Source organism: Glycine soja, chromosome 11 (assembly GCF_004193775.1).
Source record: "Glycine soja cultivar W05 chromosome 11, ASM419377v2, whole genome shotgun sequence".
NCBI classification, from domain to species: domain Eukaryota; kingdom Viridiplantae; phylum Streptophyta; class Magnoliopsida; order Fabales; family Fabaceae; genus Glycine; species Glycine soja.
Genome location: NC_041012.1, coordinates 40,454,680 through 40,471,480, shown reverse-complemented (window position 1 = coordinate 40,471,480; position 16,801 = coordinate 40,454,680). Strand labels below are relative to the sequence as shown.

General features: G+C 32.4%; 2 protein-coding genes across 3 annotated transcripts; both read left to right on the top strand.

Annotated features, from left to right (window-relative positions):
• Positions 1-4,624: 4,624 nt before the first annotated feature.
• LOC114376469 (probable serine/threonine-protein kinase At1g54610) lies at positions 4,625-9,515 on the top strand. The gene is made up of 7 exons (XM_028334609.1): positions 4,625-5,408; positions 5,830-6,114; positions 6,244-6,561; positions 6,757-6,984; positions 7,461-7,561; positions 7,878-7,995; positions 8,799-9,515. The coding sequence occupies exons 1-7, from the start codon at positions 5,088-5,090 to the stop codon at positions 9,048-9,050; spliced, it is 1,623 nt and encodes a 540-aa protein (XP_028190410.1). The 5' UTR covers positions 4,625-5,087; the 3' UTR covers positions 9,051-9,515.
• Positions 9,516-10,549: 1,034 nt separating this feature from the next.
• Positions 10,550-11,499, top strand: LOC114375662 (classical arabinogalactan protein 9-like). Of its 2 annotated transcripts, none has more exons than XM_028333512.1 (2): positions 10,550-10,758; positions 11,073-11,499. In XM_028333512.1, the coding sequence occupies exons 1-2, from the start codon at positions 10,727-10,729 to the stop codon at positions 11,317-11,319; spliced, it is 279 nt and encodes a 92-aa protein (XP_028189313.1). In that variant the 5' UTR covers positions 10,550-10,726; the 3' UTR covers positions 11,320-11,499. The 2 variants fall into 2 exon arrangements, with proteins under 2 accessions (XP_028189313.1, XP_028189312.1); XM_028333511.1 differs by having other exon boundaries at positions 10,552-10,754.
• The last annotated feature ends 5,302 nt before the right edge of the window (positions 11,500-16,801 follow it).

The following is a 16,801-nucleotide window of genomic DNA, read 5'->3' as shown; positions in this document are numbered from 1 at the left end:
TCTGTATAAAGTGGAGTCAACAAACTCTGTATCTGTACCAGCAGTCAGTTTAATCCCTGGTTCACAAGGGGTGGCAGCCGGGTTGCAATTAAGCATATTAAATCTCTTTAATAGGTCTGTTGCATATTTCTTTTGATGAAGGAATATGCCTATCTCACATGTCACAAATTCCATACCTAGGAAGTAACCAAGCCTGCCAATATCAGACATCTCAAACTCTTCCATCATCTTCATTTTAAAACTTTTGATCTCTTGTTCACTATCACCAGTAACCAGAAGATCATCTACATATAGGCAAAGTATTATCACACCAGTTGTACCACAGTGTTTGATGTATACACCATGTTCTGTAGTACATTTTACAAACTGTAGCTTCTGTAGGAAACCATCAATCCTTCTGTTCCAGGCTCGTGGAGCCTGTTTCAAGCCATATAAGGCTTTGTTCAGCTTCATCACCTTGTCTTCCATGCCCTTCTTGACAAAGCCAGGTGGTTGCTTGGTGTATACTTCTTCTTCTAATGGACCATTGAGGAAAGCAGATTTTACATCTAGCTGGCTCAATGTCCATTTCTTTCTGCTAGCAATAGCAACTATCATTCTTACAGTTTCTATTCTGGCTACAGGTGCATAAACTTCATTGAAATCGAGGCCAGGTTTCTGTAGGAATCCTTTTGCTACTAGCCTTGCCTTGTATTTTGCAATCTCACCAGATGGTTTAATCTTTGTCTTGAACACCCACTTCACTTCTATAGCCTTCTTATTTCTTGGCAAATTTACCATTTCCCAGGTCTTGTTCTTGTGAATTGATCTCAATTCCTCATCCATAGCATCCTTCCAGTGAGGGTGAGCCAGTGCTTCCTCAAGAGATACAGGTTCAGCTTCTGCTAATAACACTAGATTTTGCAGATCACCATCAATATTAATTGCACTGTCAGGAAATACATCATAGTCCTGATATCTAGCTGGCATTGTTGTTTGTCTTAAAGATCTTCTTAAGGGTGCAGCTATGTTGCCTTCAACAATCTCCTGTGGCTCATTATTAGCTTGCATATCCTCTTCTTCTATTTGACTATCATCAAGTTCAACTTCCACTGTATCACTAGTTTGTATTGCAACACTGTTATTCCAGTCCCACTCGTTAGCTTCATCCACTGTAACATCATTGCTTATCACAATTCTTTTGTTCAAGGGGTCAAACAGTTTATATGCTCCAGTACTATGATATCCTACAAGTATCATAGCTTGAGCTCTTGAATCCAACTTCCTTCTATTTTGCTCAGGCACATGTCTATAGCACAGTGAGCCGAAGACTTTGAAATGCTTAACACTAGGCTTGACACCACTCCATGCTTCCTCAGGTGTTAATTCCTCAAGCCTCTTCGTGGGGCTTCTATTCAGAATATGAGTTGCAGTGAGCACTGCTTCTGCCCAGAACTCCTTTGGTAAATGTTTCTCCTTCAGCATACATCTTACCATATTTAGTACAGTCCTGTTTCTCCTCTCTGCAGTCCCATTATGTTGAGGGGTGTAAGGTGCCATGACTTCATGAATTAAACCTTCTTCCTTGCAGTAATTCTCAAATTCAGTTGATGTAAACTCCCCCCCACCATCAGTTCTTATTAACTTGATTGAGTTTCCAGCTTGTTTTTCAACAAGTGTCTTAAATGATTTAAATGTTGTAAAGACTTCACTTTTCTTTTGCAGCAGGTAAATCCACATTTTCTTAGTAAAATCGTCTATGAAGGAGACAAAATACAAGTTACCTCCATGAGACTTAGCTTCAAATGGTCCACACACATCTGAATGAACAACTTCAAGCTTTGTCTTGGCTCTTGTTGGCACTGTAGTCTTGTAGGATTTCCTGGGCTGTTTCCCTTCACAGCATTTACCACATACACCCTTTGGAGCTTCAATTTCTGGCAAACCAGCTACCATGCCCTTCATCTGCAGCTTCCTCATGCTGTTGAAGTTCAAATGTCCCAATCTCTTATGCCATTTCCACACATTTTCATTGACTTGAGCAGCTAGGCATTTCTGCTCAAATGAGCTCACACCAACCTTGAAGGTCCTGTTCTTTGATACAGGTACTTTCAAGACACATTTGCCATTTGTATCAGCAACTTCCATATGCTCACCTTGCATATGCATTGAGAGGCCCTTCTCCATCAATTGCCCCAAGCTAAGCAAGTTGCTTTCCATATTAGGAACATACAGTACATCACTAATCACCACCTTACTTCCATCTACTCTTCTTATGCTTACTCTTCCAATTCCTTTGGCCATTACTGTTCTTCCATCTCCAAACTTGATGCTTCTTCTCACTGTTTCATCAAGCTCACAGAACCAATCCTTATGTCCTGTCATGTGATTCGAGCATCCAGTATCCAAATACCACCATTCTTCACAGCCTGTTTCACTGTTAATAATAGCCATCAGCATCACAGTTTCCTGATTATCAGAGTCTTGCGCAAATTGAGCTTCTTCCTTTCTCTTTCTAGGCACTTTAGGATTATTACATTCATCTGCATAATGACCATATCTTTGGCAATTGTAACACTGAATGTCTTCTTTAGATTTCTTCTTTCCCTTTCCATTGCTGTCACCTTCTTTCTTCTGATTCTCTCCCTTAGGATTGTTGCCATCTTGCTTATTGTTCTTCCACTTTCCTTTTCCTCTCTTATTCTTCCAAGATTCACTTCCACCACCTTTCTTTTGAGATTGTGCAAACAAGGCTTTCTCATGTTCTTTATCATCTTTCTTTATACTCTCCCTGTTCTTTAGTTTTAATTCATGAGCTTCTAAAGCACCTAGCAATTGTTCTAGTTTCAATGTGTCTAAGTCTTTAGCTTGCTCTATTGCAGAAACGACTACATCAAAATTTGGGGTTAATCCAGTGAGAACCTTTTCAACTTTCATGGATTCAGACACAATTTCTCCACAGCTCCTCATTTGATTAGTTAGAACTACTAACCTATTTACAAAATTGGCCACTGATTCATTGGATTCCATTTGCAATAGCCCCAATTGACGCCTCATTGCCATCAATTTCACCTTTTTTGTTTGCTTATCTCCGGCGTATGTGGTGGCCAGCACATCCCACGCTTCTTTAGCAGTCTCATACTCTATGATCTTCTCAAGAACGTTCGCGTCCACACATTGATGAATCAAGAAGATTGCCTTGTCATCCTTCTTCAATTGTTCGCGATGCGTTGCCCTTAATGCTTCTGTGGGATTCTCCGCCAAAGGTGTAACACCGGTGCTTATGATATCAAGAACACCTTGATACCTGAACACCACCTTCATTTGCGCCGTCCACCTCTCATAGTTGTTGCCGTCGAAGATCGGCAATTTCGCCGGAATCTGGTCATTGCTTTTCTGCATTGCCATCGTTCACTACCGTGTTCCGCCGTGGATCGTAGAAGCTCTGGTGCCAAATGTTGGAATTCTGTTTCTAACTTTGATGATGAATCTTGATGATAGAATAGGAGAGAAGAAAGAGAGCAATTAACAGAAATTGGATTTCTCTCTCATTATTATTAACCGTGGTTTACATGGGTATTTATGTAGCTAACTTCAATTATTAACCACACAGTAGTTAGTTAAAACAAGTAAAATGCCTAATTTGAATTACACTACAATAATTTAAAAATTTATAGTTCATGATGAATAAAATTAACATTTTTTTAAAATTAGATAAAATCAAATTTAAATATAGGATTAAATACTTTTTTAGTCTATGAAAATATTTGTTTTTAGTCTATTAAAAATAAATTATTTCCTTTTAATTTCTCATTTATGAAAATATAGTAAAGTCAATTTTTGTCATTCAAAAAAATCATCTCATTTATCGAGATAAGGACTACGTACGACTTACTTTCATAAATGTGGAACTACAGAAAATCATTTATTTTTTAGACACTAAAAAAGGATTATACTCAATATTGATTCAAAAGTAGTAGTTAAATAGATCTGTTTCTTAAACAACAATTTATAATCCAAAACATAAGCATATAAGCTAAGACTTATGCAGTTAGAAATATATTATCTTTATTGGTACTATTAATTAAGCACATGCTTTAATCTTCCTTTATTTTATTTTTATCATAAATCTTGACCAACTTCGCAATCCCATTTTTTTCCTGAAAGCAATGTTCCAACCTCCAAAAGTTAAAAACCACCAAAACAGGCCCAAATATAAAATGTAACAAAGTACTACAATACAATACATAATAACTGATCAGGTGTACATACTACACAAGGTACCTTCCTAGTTCCTACCTCCACCGTTCTCCAACTACACCAATAATATATTTTTACCTCTGCTAGTAGGTAAAGAAAAATAAATAACACAATCAAATCACATTAAAAAAAAAAACAAATAAACTAACCATCCTCAAATGTAATTATAGTTAACACAAACATCTTCATGGTACTTGAACCTGAATTTTGTGTCTTGCTTTGATTGGACACTATCATGGAAGCTTCTTTAACTTGATACAAAGGGTTAAAAAGGGTAAAAAAAAAAACTGAAGTGGGCATAGAAACATTGACACACCTCACCCATAACCGGGTTATTATAGGTACAGGTCTTTGCTACTTTGGCCCTTCCTTTGAGTCAATAAATACAGAAACCATTATGAGTATGAGAGAGAAGTTGAAAAATAAAGGGAGATCCACCCTCACATTTTTTTTCTCTCTCTAAAACATTCTTTTCTTTTCACTGATCCTTGAATCTGGTAAGACTCAACTTCAACTATAACTGTTTCAACTTTGATCTTCCTCTATATCACAGTCCCAAAAGGAGAAAAAAAAAACCCACCTTAAAAACAAAAAACGAAACAGTGGTCTTATTTTCTTTGACTGCACCACAAATTGTGGGGTGTCTCCAAAATCATTGTTTTCTCACTTTTGTCTGCCAAAGTTAGGGTCTTTAGAATTAGCGTTTGCAAAGCCCAGCTTTTGGAGATTTATGATTAGGGTTTTGGAGGGGAGAGGGATTGTGGGGGGTGTTTGGATGGTGAGAAATTAGAAATTGAGGGAAAATGTGGTTAGTGCTAGTTGGGGGAGTAAATGAGAAATTTTGAGAGATGGGGTGTGCGTTTGGGAGAGAGGCTTCGAGGGAGGAGAGGAGAGAGGAAGTGAGAGAGGCAAAAGCTGAGGAGGGTAGAGGAGAGGTTGTTGAGAATGAGAACATTGAGAAGGAGGGTGGAAGAGAGGAGAGGAGGGCAAGGACAAGGGGAGAGAGAAGGCGATCTTCGAAGCCGAATCCGAGGTTGAGCAATCCTCCTAACCATGTTCACGGTGAGCAGGTTGCTGCAGGGTGGCCCTCTTGGCTCTCTAAGGTTGCTGGTGAAGCTATCAATGGATTGACCCCTCGGAGGGCCGACACTTTTGAGAAGATTGATAAGGTAAAGAGCATCTAGAACTCAGATGAATAGTGCACTTAATTTTGTTTCCAATTTTGGTTTGGTGATGTTGCTGAATTCTGACATGGTCTTGATGTCTGGATTTGATTTTTGACAATGTTGAGCTGTTCTTATGTTCTCCATTGCTCCTTTTCTCTTATGGAGGATGTTGATGTTATTGTGTTGCTCTTTGGAGTTTTAACGTAGGAAGAGTTTGGCTCTAAAAAATGACTTTTTGTTGATGTTGTTTGGTTTTTTTAATGCAAGCATCGAAAAGTAGTAATTTGGATTTTAGACCTTTTTTTTGGGGTTTTGGATTAAAATTAAAAAGCCTTCCATCAAAATGTCTAAAAGTTATTTCTCCTGGCTACTTGCCTGGCAAATATTAAGTCTCTTTTTGTTGCTTTTGTTATCTTTCTATCAGATCGGGCAAGGTACATACAGCAATGTTTACAAAGCTAGGGATACTTTAACGGGGAAAATTGTTGCTCTAAAGAAGGTCCGTTTTGACAATTTAGAGCCTGAGAGTGTTAAGTTCATGGCCAGAGAGATTTTGATTCTCCGTCGTTTGGATCATCCCAATGTCATCAAACTGGAAGGCTTAGTGACATCTAGAATGTCATGCAGTTTATATCTTGTGTTTGAATACATGGTGCATGATCTGGCTGGACTTGCCACAAACCCAGCAATCAAGTTCACAGAGTCTCAGGTATTGGTGTATTCACCTTGAGTGCATGTTCCTGTTTTGTTTGAAACATATGATTCAAGAATCTTTTTTCTTTTTTTGGTTGCTTCTTGAGGTGGACACTTTTTGTATGTTCGTATCTGGATATTTTAGGTAAAATGTTACATGCATCAGCTATTTTCTGGACTGGAGCATTGTCACAACCGTCATGTGCTGCATCGTGATATAAAGGGCTCAAACCTTCTTATTGACAATGACGGAATTCTCAAGATTGGGGATTTTGGATTAGCTTCCTTCTTTGATCCTAATCACAAGCACCCTATGACCAGTAGAGTGGTTACATTATGGTATCGACCTCCAGAGCTTCTTCTTGGGGCCACTGAATATAGTGTAGGAGTAGACCTCTGGAGTGCTGGCTGCATTCTTGCTGAATTATTGGCTGGAAAGCCTATTATGCCTGGTCGAACAGAGGTAATCTCTATGATGGATACACTATATAGGGCTTAATGTCTATAGTTGCATCTTTTAAGGGCTTAATGTGTATTCAGTTTACTAGTCTAAGGTGCAAGGTTTTGTTGTCGATGGCTTCTCAATTTTCTGCTACTTGATTGTGAAATTTGTGCTTCAGATTTTACTGCTATAATTAGCATCCTTTATGTGTTATAGGTAGAGCAGCTACACAAGATATTCAAACTATGTGGTTCTCCTTCTGACGAATATTGGAAAAAGTCAAAGTTGCCACATGCTACCATTTTTAAGCCCCAACATTCATACAAGCGATGCATTGCAGAGACATTTAAAGATTTTCCTCCATCTTCTCTGCCACTTATTGATACCCTTCTAGCAATTGATCCAGATGAACGTTTGACTGCCACTGCTGCATTGCATAGTGAAGTAAGATAATAATTGAATTGACTAAATGTTGTGAAGTCACCTAATTTCTTATGCTTTTATCATTTTATTTTTGTATGGACATGCTACAACTGCACAACAGGATACTTTTTGTCATATTTAAATATTATTCTTAATTTGTCCTAATTTATATTCCAATGCAAGAACCATGAATATATATAATATATTAGTAGAGGCCTTGCTAGATAAGTTGGATTGCTTTGCTTCCTTTTTGTCGTTACTCAACTAGAACAAAACAATCTGTGGAGAAAGAAGAAATAGGAAACAAAGTAGTTTAAATATCTTGTGATGCACTAGAACAACTTTTTTTAACTCTATAATGCACTAGAAATGGGGTTGCTTCTTAGTCACATATAGTTTAAATTTGAGAGGATGAAAATTGTACTTGCAATCCTTAAAGCTTTTCACTAAGTGGATGTAATGGTTCTAATTTAAAGCTATTTGGTTCTCTTTTGCAGTTCTTTACAACAAAACCATATGCTTGTGAGCCCTCTAGCCTTCCAAAATATCCTCCCAGCAAGGAGATGGATGCAAAGCTACGGGATGAAGAAGCTAGAAGGTGGCTTAAATTACTTTTGACATATAAAATGATCATTTCATCAACAGTCTGATAAAATCCTTATTTTCTTAAAAGATTTACCAAAATGCATACATGTTGGTTAGGTTTTGATCATCTTCTTCATGTTTCTTTATTTAATTGAGGAGGTTGCTAGGCATCCATATAACTTGAACATGTAATTTAGTTATCCTTCTCCATCTTTATTTTCTCCACCTCATGATATTGGAGGCAGCAGAGTGTATATATTTTCAGCAGACAATGAAAATGCACACAATTCAGTATTTAATTTCAAATTTTCAATATGTAATGACTGTAGATTGAGAGCAGCTGGTAAAGCTAATGCTGATGGTGTCAAGAAATCTCGTCCACGTGAGCGAGTTGGGAGGGGAGTTCCAGTTCCAGAGGCCAATGCTGAACTGCAAGCAAATATTGATGTATGTCTGATTAGGCACCTTATTGTTTGAGTTATGATTATTGTGATGAATCATTAAATTTATCAATTAGCAGCAATGGTGTAGATTTCAACTTAACAGTATTCATTTCTTATTCATTTTTCACTTGGCTGCATGCAATCTTTATGGATGTTTATTTGATAGGTTGAATCTTCCTTTTTTTCACAAGTTATTAATTTATTCAGTTATTACTGTGTGCAACTTTTCATATTTCGAAGAATTTGCAATAGGTTATTTTGAGTGGAATTTGTCTTGGTGAAAACTATTATTTTTGTTGCAGAAGTCTTAGCAGAAAACTTTAACCTTTAATTGTTCTAGCTACCTCAAATAACACAGAAAGTCAGAAACTAGAAAATATAGTCCTTCTTAACTCTTCACTTTTCCTGGGCACGAAAATTTCCAAACATGAGCAGTAGTTTAAAATGTGTGAATACTAAAAACTAGTAATAGACAGAAAACTAGTGTGCTAATGTAGTTTAATTTGGTTTGGATATTATAATGATTATACTATATAGGCTCCTCCCAATATTCCCTTGTGTTCCTTTTTAATTATTAATTGAATAGAGACATATGCCAACAGTCACAACTGCCATTGATCAAGTGCAGATTGAATTGTTGTTACTGTTCTGACACCATCTTCTGGAATGCTTTAGATTTAGGGCATTTGGTTGCCTTGGTTTTAGAAGTATATTCTACGTGGAAATTTTGGGGTTATCCAAGATAATTGTGTTATATTACAGCTTTTCTTAGTGTAGAACAGTGTTAATGTTCAGCTCTTACTGCAGAGACGGCGGCTGATCACACATGCAAATGCTAAGAGCAAGAGTGAGAAGTTTCCTCCTCCCCACCAAGATGGAGCTCTAGGCTATCCTTTGGGTTCTTCACATCACATGGATCCAGTTTTTGATCCCCCTGATGTTCCATTTAGTTCTACAAACTTATCACAACCTAAAGCAAATATCCAAACCTGGTCTGGCCCGTTGGTAGATCCTTCTGGTGTGGGTGTGCCGAGGAGAAAGAAGAAACATGGCAAGTGATGAGCACCATATACAATCAAATTCATCAGAGGACTCAAAATAGATAAGAACGCGTCAGGAGTCAAAAAAAAATATTCTTGTAGTATGACACCAATCAATTTTTTGAAGTATTCATGATGAAGCTGCAAATGTTGCTGACTTGATGTCTTCCCTCTAGTTGCTAAAGGCATTGGAGCTAAACCAAATTGTACTTTCCTGCTTCCATTTCTTTCTCAATGATCAAAGGTTTATTCTCTATCTTGTATATCGTAATTTTTTTTTTTCTTCTTCTTGAACTACAAAGTTTAATTAGGTTAGATGGAACATCTAATAAATAGGTTATGGGAACAGTATTGCCGATTTATATATCTCCCTAATTTTTTCCCCATTTAATTTCTACTTTCTAGAAGCCTGTGAACTGTGCAGTGCTTATACACAACTTTCTTTTTAGTTTTTTGGGTTTATTCATAAGATTCTTCATTATCATTTTTTGTGCATTAGTTTAAAGAAAGCCTTGTGATTGCGTCATTTGTAAAATATTTCCATTTTGTTGATTGTGATTTGTGGGGAAAAACATCAGAAAAATCAATCATATCTACTATGTTTGCATTTGAATCACTGGATGGACGTGCTACTGGTAATGGTATAGAATCTAAAAGTAAAATTGGAATTATATGGTTCGTTTGACTTGGGTGGGAAAAGAAAACCCAAGATGTGACATGGGTTCTAGTGGAAGAAATGTAGACTTTGTGCTTTACGCGCTCGTTAATCAATGATTATAGTTGATATTTTATCATTTGTGTTTTTTAGAGAATTTTTCTTAAGCTTTTGAAGACTAATTTTCTACTACCACATTTTATCAAACTTTGTGTAAGATGGAGTTAACCTTTAAATATACAAGGCTTAAAAAAAGTCTATGTTGTCTCTGAACTATACACAATATATGATGTCGAATAGGCGCCACCAATGGTTTGTATTATTAAATTACGCAATATTAAAAAACGGTTATGGTTATGGCATAACCTATATACACCTTAGTGGAGAGAGTTCAACAATGTCACATTGGAGATCATCTTATTTTCATTCCTCTTTAACTTTCCCAACTCATTTTAACTCCTACCCTTTATGTGGGGTTCATTTGGTCAAATCATTGCTCTCTGAGTTGGTGTGGGATGAGACACTGGAACGTGAATGGGCCGAGTTCAGCTACCATTCTACAATCAAGTTTAATTAATCATAAAGATCACATCTTAACTTTTCTACACCGAAGCACTTTCCATTTATGCCCCCTCCGTTTCAGTTATCAAATTTTTCATACATTACATAGCCAAATTTTGTTGCTATTTATACTTCATTTCTCTCCCCAAGACAGAAGGGTAGGTTGAATAATAGTAGTTGTAGCTGAGTTTGACAGTTAGATTCAACTTGTTTTAAGAACACGTGGCAGCCACCACTTTCAAGATAGCTACCACTCAATATTTATGGGATTTGTCTATATATATTGCTGAAGGTCAAAGCTCTTAGCCTTACCTTTTCTTTAGGACAATTTAAGTGCGAGAGTGAGATAGTAGGTTTGTGTTTGGTAGCTTCAAGTTCTGGAAAGCTACAAATGAGTCCACCACCCCCTGAAGGACCTGGGCCTCAGGATTATTCAGGTTCATGGCCCGGACCACCTTCCCTTCTTGGCAATTTCTTCAATGGACTTTGTAACACCATATCTTCTTGGTTGGTAAAATGTTTTTCTCTTCATTAAGGCCTACACCATATAAACAACAACTAGCAAAATATAACTTTCCTTTTTTTTTTTCTTGTTCTTTCCTATTTACAGTATTAAGATAAATAATATCAATATATTTTTTGATTCTCGTTTTCCAACTCTGTTATATTCAAATTTCATGTGCATCTCAATCTGAACTTATTAGAGATTACACCCCGAGAATAATTGAGTGCTGCTAACATTTTTTGTAAAGTTAATGAGGCAGTAAGCGAGAAATTAAACATGATACAAAATTTCACTATATTTCCAATTTTGTGTTTTGACAGTTTCTACATAGTCTGCTGTTGCTGGTTGCTACAAGACTGTTTTGGTGCATCACCTGAACCACCACCAATTCCAGTGGCCCCACCACAAGCTCCGCCTCCACCTGTGTCTGGCCCACCCGGACCTCTCAGTTTGCCGCCATCACTAGCTCCTGATCCTTTTCGGCCTCCTGGCACTCCAATTGGGCCTCCCAATTGGGCTTCCGATGGGCCTCCTGGTAGCTCATCAGGGACTCCACCGTCTTATTAAGAAAGAAAATGTGATTTTACTGGCAATCACATGACATTTAGTGTCTTTCACTTATAACCAAGTAGCCAACCCCAATGTATACAGCCAAAGATTTTCTTAAGTTATGAAACTATGTATTGTCATTGTGATTGCATGAGATCTCATAATATGGACGAAAAGATTATTAGAGTTTTTATTTTATTGATAGGAATTAAACATATTAAGATGATTAGAACACTCATACATCATGTTTAATCAATATTTAACCAACTGAACAAATCCTTTTCATGATTATTAAAGGTTGACCATGTTATGGTGGGTACTGATATTTTAAATAAATTAGTTAATTAAACAAATTTTATGTGTCCAGTTTCGTTCAATTCTTCGGTTCAGTCTTTTCATATTTGTGCAGTTGTGCTCATTAGCAAAGTGAATCATATTGGTTTGTTTGCTTTAGCTTTTGGTAGGATTGATCTTGAAAGCATTAATGCTAAAAATTTCGATTTATATTTTGAGGATATTTTTAAAAAAATAAATGTAGAATAAATGATTTTATTTAGATGATACATTAGAATCATTTTTGAAAAGTAAATATAATTGTTTTCCAAAATTTTGTGTTTTATTCTTAAAATCAATTGTACTCACCTTTAAAAGTTTTTTTTTACCCTTTTCTTAAAATCAATTGTTGTATCTTTATTCCTGGAATCACTAATTATAAAAACTAAAATGATTGAAGCTTATAATTTCAACTAAAATGAGCTTTTCTTTTTATATCCGTCATATAGTTTAACATATGATTTACAAAAAAACTTGTTCCTTCTTACTTAGTTGGAAAACATTATTTAGTGAAAAGAAAGAAAATACAAAAGTTTAGAGAATCCAATAATATAGAATTGATAGAATGAGAAAGATAATATTTTCTCCGTCCCAAAATAATTCTCGCCCCATATTATTTGACAAATTAAAAAATTAATAAATAAATGAAAGAGAATAATAATTTTACCAAACTAATTCTATTGGATGAAATGAAAGAAAAATAAATAAATAATAAGAGTTGAGAGACATATACAAGTGTTGGAGAGAAACATGATATAAATTCATGTCTTGAATTTATATATATATATATATATATATATATATATATATATATAACCAACTATTATATCGTTTAATCATTTTCAATTGGATAATGTTTGCTTAAAATCCATCATTGGATTGAAGATTCCTTTCACATAAATCATATTTACAAAATTTCATATTAATCCAAAATTATTTGTTATTTTATTCATACAAATTAAAATCTACGTAATATAACATTTCAAAATATACTAAAATATGAATTATTTGACTACCTTCTTGTAGTTGTTCAATTTTGATAAAATTTGACACAAACAATCATGGTAATATCTATATGCAATTTAACGGTTAGATTAATAAAAATCACATTCTATGTCAAATTATAAGAATGGGTAATAGTTATTAAAGTTATACCAGTGTAATTTGATCACGTATTATATATATAATTTTAAGAAAATGGATGGTGTGGATGAGGAATAATTTTAAAAGAGACTTTTGGAGTAAGTTGATCCCTCTTATATATATATACTATAGATAATACCATAGATAATACCGTGCAATGCAGAGGTAATCTTGAATGATAATTTTTTTAGATTATATAAAAATTATATTACAATTTTTATTAATTTCTATATTATTGAAAAAAAAATATAAAATAAATTCAAATGTCTATAATATATAACTTATTTATTAATAAGAAATAATAGAAGATAATTGAATATGAAAACTTTTCAAATACAACTATGAAATTAATTTTGACAATATTATTTTCTTAAAGTGAAAGAAATTTGTATAAACAAATGAACTACATAATAAAACTCAAATTATTTTTTTTTATCAAAATAACTAATAGATTATTCCATTATAATTAATTTTATGAAGATCAATAGTTTTACATCCCATAGAAAAAATTATTGAAAACAAAATTAAGTAAATGAGTGAAAGAAATGTAAATTTTATAACACATACTTAAATGATTAAAAGTCAATATAATATTAGATGAGAGACCAAATTATATTGGTATAACTTTTACAATTATTACATCATTTTTATAACTTGATATATAATGTAATTTTTATCCATCCAATTGTTGAATCATATCTACGTATTATCAAGATTGTATATGTTAAATTTTATCAAAATTGAACAACAACAAGAAAATAATCAAATAATTCATATTTTAATATATTTTGAAATATTTATATTATGTTGATTTTAATTTATATGAAAGAGATAGTAAATGATTTTGGATTAATATAAAATTTTGCATATGTGATCTATGTAAAAAAGAAATTTCAATCCAAAAGTGAGTTTTAAAAAAATATTATCCAACTGAAAGTTATAAAATAATGTTATAGTTATCAAAGTTACCCAAATATAATTTGATTCTTTCTCATAATATTATATTCAGGTCAACTTGGGTTAAATTTGATAAGATATCACATTCATTGTATAAAACGATTTTTTAAGAAAAACATTTTAACTAATTTTTAAACAATGAAAGTTAGTAAATATGAATTTAATCATTTAATTTCAATTAAACATTTATAACATCTTTTAAAATTTCATAACAATTTTTAAATAATTAAAGTCATTTAATTTGAAATTACTAATTTGCACACAACTATTCTTAATTTTAAAATGTGTTTATAATATTTTTAAAATTTTAAGAAAGCATTTATAATAATTTTTAGGCAATTGGAATTATTAATTTAAATTATAACTATTCTCAATTTCAAGGAACCTGACATAACATTTTATAAAACTTTGAATTTCAACAAAGTATTTTTATGATCATTATAAATAATTAAAGTAAGTAAATATAAAGTTATTAATTTAAACCATAATATTTTAAATTTCAAGAAAATATTATGAAAAAAACTAAAAAATTAAATTAAATTTAATTATTTAATCTTAATTATTTTTAGTTTCGAGAGGCATTTATTAAAAAAATTAGGAAATCATTCATTAATTTTCAAATAATTAAAGTTAACAAATATGAAATTACTAATTTAATCACAACTATTGTCTTTTTTATATATAAAAATTAAATTTTACTTTTGACTGTATCTTGAAATACATATAAAAACTTATTTTTTATATTAAAATAAATAATGAAGAAAAATAATTTAATTATTCAAAAAAATAAATAATATAAACTACACAATAAATTAAAAACTTATGAAAAATTAGCAAGATATATTTTCAAACTCTTTTTTTTATCTTATATTTAACTATCATTATTAGTAGCACAATCACAATTAAGTAAACATGGTACCATGTGTGATACATAGTTAAATTATGTATAAGATTATATCTTATTAATAACTTTAATTAATATTTACTTTGTCACTCATTCATATGTGTAATTTGTCTAATTTATATCTATTTTTACATCATGAAAGTTAGACATCATTTTATCATAATGTGACATGTGTGTTGGTGTTTTATATAAGATTTAATGTCATTTTTGGTCTATTATTTCCTAATTGTTTCACTTTCATATTAAATTTTAAAATTTTTGTTATGATCCTTTATATAGTTTTGGTTCTTTTTTTAATTTTTCATTAAAAATGTTGATGTTTTATTAGCTTTTAAAAAAAGAACAGAATGAAAATCTTAAAACTTAATATACTAAAACGAAATAACGGTAATAATGAATCAAAAGTGACATTAATTCTTTTAAAATAATTAACTTTAGACAGTGGCGACTAAAAATCGTCACTATCTTTATTTTATTTTTTTAAAAAAATAAACAACTAAAAAATCATCATCTCCTAAAACTAGACGACGAAGATGAGCAGTGCAGAGAGGGGTCAAACGATGTGTTTCATTGAAAGATGATTTTGATTGGCTCGACCACTGAAACCTCATCCACAATTGGGTGTTGTCAATCTTCTTCTACATCTTCACCAACAAGCTATTGTTGGTGGCAATGATAAGACGATTGTTGTCGTTACGTGAGGTGGCAAATCCCTACCCTGTAGGGAAGTTGTGACATAGATCAAAGGGAACGGGACAACGGTCTTTTTATATGATATACTAGTATGTTATCTCGTACGATGCGCGGATGACGTTTATATGTTTTTATTGAAAATATATAAAAAAGTATTGTTTATTTATAATTTTTTATTAAATTGTTAAAATTATAAACAAATTAATAATTTACATAAAAATAAAGTTAAAAATTCAATTTTAAAATAGGTTAAAAATGTGTAAAATTTATAAAGGAATAATATTTCGTTAGAAAATAAAAACTTCAATGATTATATTAACATCAAATTCTTGTTCTTTAGTGTGTTTTATTTATATATTCTTTTGAGTATTATTTATTAAAATAAAAAATCGTAAGAAATTGGAATTTGACCTTTTAATAAGTGAGATATCTTTTTGGCTAACAATACCAAGTCATATTGGTGTTTTACAAATATCGTTATATCTTTATTTTAAAAAATGAATACATTGAAAAGATTTAAGCATTTAGGAAATAATTCATGCCAAATATGATCTTAATACATAAAAAATTGAAAGTATTATGAAAGTAATACCACCATGCAGTCACAAGAATTTCTCAATCAATTTTGACTGATTCAAATGAGTAGATTTAGTTACAATACGGTTAAATGATTTACTAACTTTATTTAGATTTACTAACTTTATTTCTAAATATAAGACTATTTTAACTTCACACACTTGTACATGACATGTAACCGAATGGTTTTAATGTAAGTATAGATGAGAAGACTGGCTAAAAAAACCATCTAACTAATATTAGAACTAACTAATTAATACTATCTAATTTCTAACACACTCTAAACAGGAGATTTCGAGAGAGTATCCCCTATTTCCTCGTACTCAATTAAACAATCTAACAAAATAAAAATAAAAACACGTTTATTATGTCTACTGTCATCACACGTAACTAGACCAATCAAATTAGCGGTCACAAAATTACAAGACTCTCTGTTCAATTTTTCCGGCTCAAAGTAATTGTTTCTCACAAAGTCATAATATTCGGAAGAAAATAAAAAAACAAGACAAACTGAACCGCTCATCAATATTTCGGCAAATACGTACGCCCAATTGAAGAAGCAACATAGCCTTTATCATCAATTATCAGCAATTAGTTTTCATATATATGAAGCGTGTACATTTTTAGTAGGAATTGTGTGTGCCTAACACATGAGTAGTTATTTCAAAAAAATTAAATTGTTTTATTCTTATATGTGATCACCAGAAGTTTGAAAAATAAAATATTTTGTGACGAAATCAAACTCATATTTATGAACTGATTAAAATGAAGTTATATTTACGAAATTTTGGAACAACTCAACAAATACCATGTTTAAGACAAATTCAAATCGCATATCTCTTTTTCTGTCTTTTCTTGATAAAAAAAAAATTCAATTGAAAAGTGACACCTCAA